This window comes from Hylobates moloch, unplaced genomic scaffold (assembly GCF_009828535.3).
Source record: "Hylobates moloch isolate HMO894 unplaced genomic scaffold, HMol_V3 SCAFFOLD_3153, whole genome shotgun sequence".
Taxonomy (NCBI): domain Eukaryota; kingdom Metazoa; phylum Chordata; class Mammalia; order Primates; family Hylobatidae; genus Hylobates; species Hylobates moloch.
Genome location: NW_026655428.1, coordinates 2726 through 7065, shown reverse-complemented (window position 1 = coordinate 7065; position 4340 = coordinate 2726). Strand labels below are relative to the sequence as shown.

Here is a 4340-nt window from a genome sequence, read left to right as displayed (position 1 = left end):
GAGAAAAGAAGGCCACCTAATGTGTCACGGATGTTTAAACTTAATTAGCAAATACAAAAAAGTGCCAGTTTGTTCATAACATTTACTGTACAAATAAACAAAACCCAGGAATAGTACGAGTATCGAACCGTAGCGAGAGCGGTTGTGAAATAAAGGAGCTCTTTGGAAGACGGTTTGATTGGCTCGCTGTCTTCACCAAGAAAGACTTGTGATTTTTGAAAACTTCTACTTGAAATGTATTTTTTCTGCTTTCCGGAGGAAGTGGCACTTACGGTGTTCCTAGGCTTTCCTGTGACGTGGGTGCCAGTCTGGATTCAGAATATCCTCGCATGCACTGCAGCTCCTTAGGGAGTCTTTTCCTGCCCTTGAGGCCTGGGCAGACCCTCCCCTGACACCCTCCCACCCTCTCCCACGACGCAGCAGAAATAAAGCACAACCGCGGAAAGTCTCAGGCACGAAGAACTGTCCTCGGGCGGAGCATGGGACCTTTATTCGTTAAGGCATCAGGCTCCAGACATGAACTTTCAGCAGAAGCGCTTGCCGGGAGCAAAGGGACAGAAAAGCTGAGATGAACAGCGCCCGGCAGCAATCACAGCTGGGCAAGGGTGCTCCGAGCCTCGCATCCCCCGGCTGGGGGCAGCTGGAGGTGCCTCAGAAGGTGCATTCTACAAACAGAGCAAAGGCCTGTGTGAGCAGTCTCTCTCCACCCACCCTGCCCAGCTTCCCAAGGTCAGGGCAGGCTCCAAGGCCAGCACCTAGTGCTGCCTCCTCCCCAGAGTCACCGGGGAGGAGGCACATGGGGGAATAGCCAAGATTCCCACCTCGGGTTGCTAAGCGAGATAGTGGGACCCAGGGGTCAGGCAGATAACAAGTGAGATGGGCCTTGGCAGGGCCATGGCTGGCACTCAGAGGAGAGTGTAGTTCCAGTGGAGCCGAAGGAACAGGACCGGCAGTGGACAGTCGACAGACCCCTCTCTCTCCTGGCCCTCTCTGGACCCCCCCGCCCCCACCCTGGACTTGCTGGGGAGGGTGAAGGGAGACCCTGGGCAGGGCAGGGGCCCATGATTGATCAGGGAGCCGGAGCCAGCAGGACTCAGCCTCTCGCATTTCACCCTAGGACAAAGGGCAAGAGAGGCCCCTCTGGATGCTGGTTCCAGGAAGGTACCACACACAGGTGCGGCCTTCGTGGGGGCTGAGCTGGCACTTGGACATGGCAGATGGCTTATGGCCGATCGCCCCACCCACGATGTGGGGCAGCTAAGCCTGGTGGAGCCAGGGTGGCAAACCCGTGTGCAGGGCCATCTGTTACCTGCACAGCACGCAGGCTCTCCGCCCCTCGGGAGGGAACCCGCAGGGTGGTTGCCCTGCACCTGCACCTGCCCTCCACCACGGCAGAGAGAGGGAGAGGAGATGACCCTTGCGGGGGGCAGAGTGGGGGAGGTGAGGTATGGCACCAAGGCCTGACGCCCAGGGCTGGTACCACCTGCCAACTGTGAAGGGAATGCCACAAATGACAAGACTCTGGGGGGCCGGTTTGCAAAAACAGCCCAAAAGTTGGCCCGGCTTTCCACACCTATGTGTTTCCACTTCTCTCAAGAATAGTTACTAAATTAGTTCCCTCTACATGATGCCATCATTTTGAACACCTTTTTGAAACAATTGCTTTTATGTTTTACACAAAGGGGACAGAAGAAGACAGCCCCTGGCCATGGCTGCCCTGAGTGTGAAGCCTCTGCTCTGAGGCCTTGGAACAGGTGTGTGTGTGTGGCTTCCCAGGGTCTTCGTGCCTCCATCTCCAGCTCAGAAAGGACAGGGAGGCCCTGAGACCCCCTGCCTTATGGGGCTGGGCCCAGACCACGATGCCACTGGGGCCTTACCTGCTTCCTGCAGGGGCTTGAAACACCAAGGCACTCCGGGGATACTGGAGTCAAAGCAGCAGCCCCGGTTGTTGCACTCCTCGGGGGTGACCTGGGGGTAGCCGCAGTCCACCCTGTCCTTGGCTGGCACGGCACACTGGTTTGCAGCTGTCCCAGACAAAGCCCCGTCAGCTGCCAGAGCCCTTACTGGGCTGCGGTGAGTGTGTTTGCTTCACTTTGCGAGTTTGCGTCCTCCCACTCACCCCCCTGCCCTCCCCAACCCCCCACCGAGTTCAACCACTGCTGAAACCCTCGCCCTGAGGAAGATGGGCTTTCCCTGTGAATATTTAGAGAGGCAGTCTGTTAAATGCCCAACTCGGGGACTCTGGCCATTTGCCTAAGCGTCTTTCTCCTTGGCACGCTCTTATCACCTTCTCGAGAAGTCACATACGGACCTGGGTACCTTCCAGCTGGCAGGAACCCCTGGGGAATCTGGGGTCCCATGAACCCGGAAACAAATTTCCCCTTCATTGTTTGACCAATAAAACCTTGCCCCTTTCTTTTAAATGAAAACCGTGATGGGAGACACACACGCCATAGAGATCATTGCAACTCATGCTGCCTGCTTTTCATTTTTTTCTGCATCTTCCCTCCCTGAATGGTTGAGCATGTCCCACCCTCCTGGGACATCCTTCAGTCCCCCATATTTTCATGTTTCAGGCAAGTCTCTATGTCTGTATATACAGCAGAAGTTCACTTTGTTTCGTTAATGAACTATTTCCTTAGGAAAATGGGAATCACGTGCAGTATCTTAAATTCCCTTCTATTGCTCCCAGTGCGTAGTTGCTTATCCTCGTGGCGTCCAAACTTCGCTCACACTGGAATCAGCTGCAGAGCTTTAAAAATGACTGACATTGGCTGGGCGTGGTGGCTTACACCTGTAATTCCAGCACTTTGGGAGGCCAAGGCAGGAGGATCACTTGAGGCCAGGAGTTTGAGACCAGCTTGACCAACATAGCGAAACTCCGTCTCTACTAAAAATCCAAAAAATTAGCTGGGCATGGTGGTGCATGCCTGTAATCCCAGCTACTTGAAGCCGAGGCACAAGAATTGCTTGAACCCAGGAGGCAGAGGTTGCAGTGAGCCGAGATTGTGCCACTGCACTCCAGCCTGAGTGACAAAGCGAGGCTATCTCAAAACAGAACAACTGAGGCCTGGCTCTCGCCCGGAGATGCCCTGATGTAACTAGTGTGCCCCAGGCATTAGGATTGTTAAAGCTCTCCAGGTGATTCTAATGGGCTGCAAGTTCGGGAAACCGCTGCCTTTGACCCTGCTCAGAAGACACCTGGGTAAAAGCCATACCCTCATTCCTTCAAACAGCCACGCCCCTGCCGTAGGGTTGCTATGCGATGGCTAAGTGAACCTTGTGCCTGCAGGTATTGAAAGTGTTCTGAAGTCAGGGTTTTTCTCCTGCATCTTACCTTTTTCTTTGTAAATGTGGAAATAATGCATAAAGACCTATATTGTAATTTAGAAATCTCCGCCAAAGATGGCTATGGGGTCATAGGGGATGGGCTCAGGCTCAAACCCTGATTTCAACACGGACCGGGCAGGGCTGTCTTAGATAAGTTGTTAACTTTCTCTGAGCCTCGGTTTCCTTGTCTGTGAAATGGGGACAATAAAGACCCACTTCATAGGGCTAGCGCAGGAAAAAGTGTATATGTGACAGGTGGCCATTATTAAATGAATGCAGAATCCCCCCTTACCCTGGATCCCTTCCCTTCACGCCCACCCTGCCACCAGGACAGTCAGAGCAGTACTCACACAGGCCCACGTACTCCTCGGCAGAGCTGGAGGACACCAAGGCCAGGACCAGCCCCAGCATGCAGAGCGCTCTGGCCGCCATGACCACCGTGGGCTCTGGGATGCAGCTCGGAACTCGCTTCATGGTCCAGGAGGCCTCATTTATGCACCGGTGTTTGCACAGCTGCTCGGGATTGTTTGCTTGGGGAAGGCTCGCCCTCCCGGCTCTGGCTGCTCCTGTTCTCTCCTGCATGCCTTTGTCAAGCTCCCAGACAGCTCTTCTCTCCCAAAGGTGAGAGGTCAGTTCAGCCCCCACTGTTTTGGCAGCAAGCGGTAAGGGCGGATTCCAGTTCTGGTTACGGGTCCTCTACTGGGGAGCGGACGTGTGTCAATCGCCCTCCTAGCCTGGCCTGGTGTAGGGTGCAGGAGCCAAGTGGGGCTGCGGGACCAGGGCGCGGTGTCCATCTCAGCCTCCCAGCCAGGATCCCTCAGAACACCCCTGGTCCCATGACAAGAAAGCCCCAGGCCGCTCCATCCCGGATCAGCCTCGGAGACAGGCAGCTCTGAGTGAGTCAGGACCCTACGGCTCTCACAGCCCCTGAAACGCAGAGATTCCTTGTATTTCCTTTTTGCTTTCTCCCCTAAAAATTATTAACTACATTTTAATAAATGGATGAAATG

The 4340-nt window shown here is 54.6% G+C and overlaps 1 protein-coding gene across 1 annotated transcript; it reads right to left on the bottom strand.

The window, feature by feature from the left end:
• Positions 1–62: 62 nt before the first annotated feature.
• Positions 63–3912, bottom strand: TFF3 (trefoil factor 3). The gene is made up of 3 exons (XM_032147806.2): positions 3681–3912; positions 1878–2024; positions 63–665 (listed from the first exon to the last, which is right to left on the bottom strand). Exons 1-3 carry the CDS (start codon positions 3910–3912, stop codon positions 652–654), a joined length of 393 nt encoding a protein of 130 aa, XP_032003697.1. The 3' UTR covers positions 63–651.
• Positions 3913–4340: the final 428 nt, after the last annotated feature.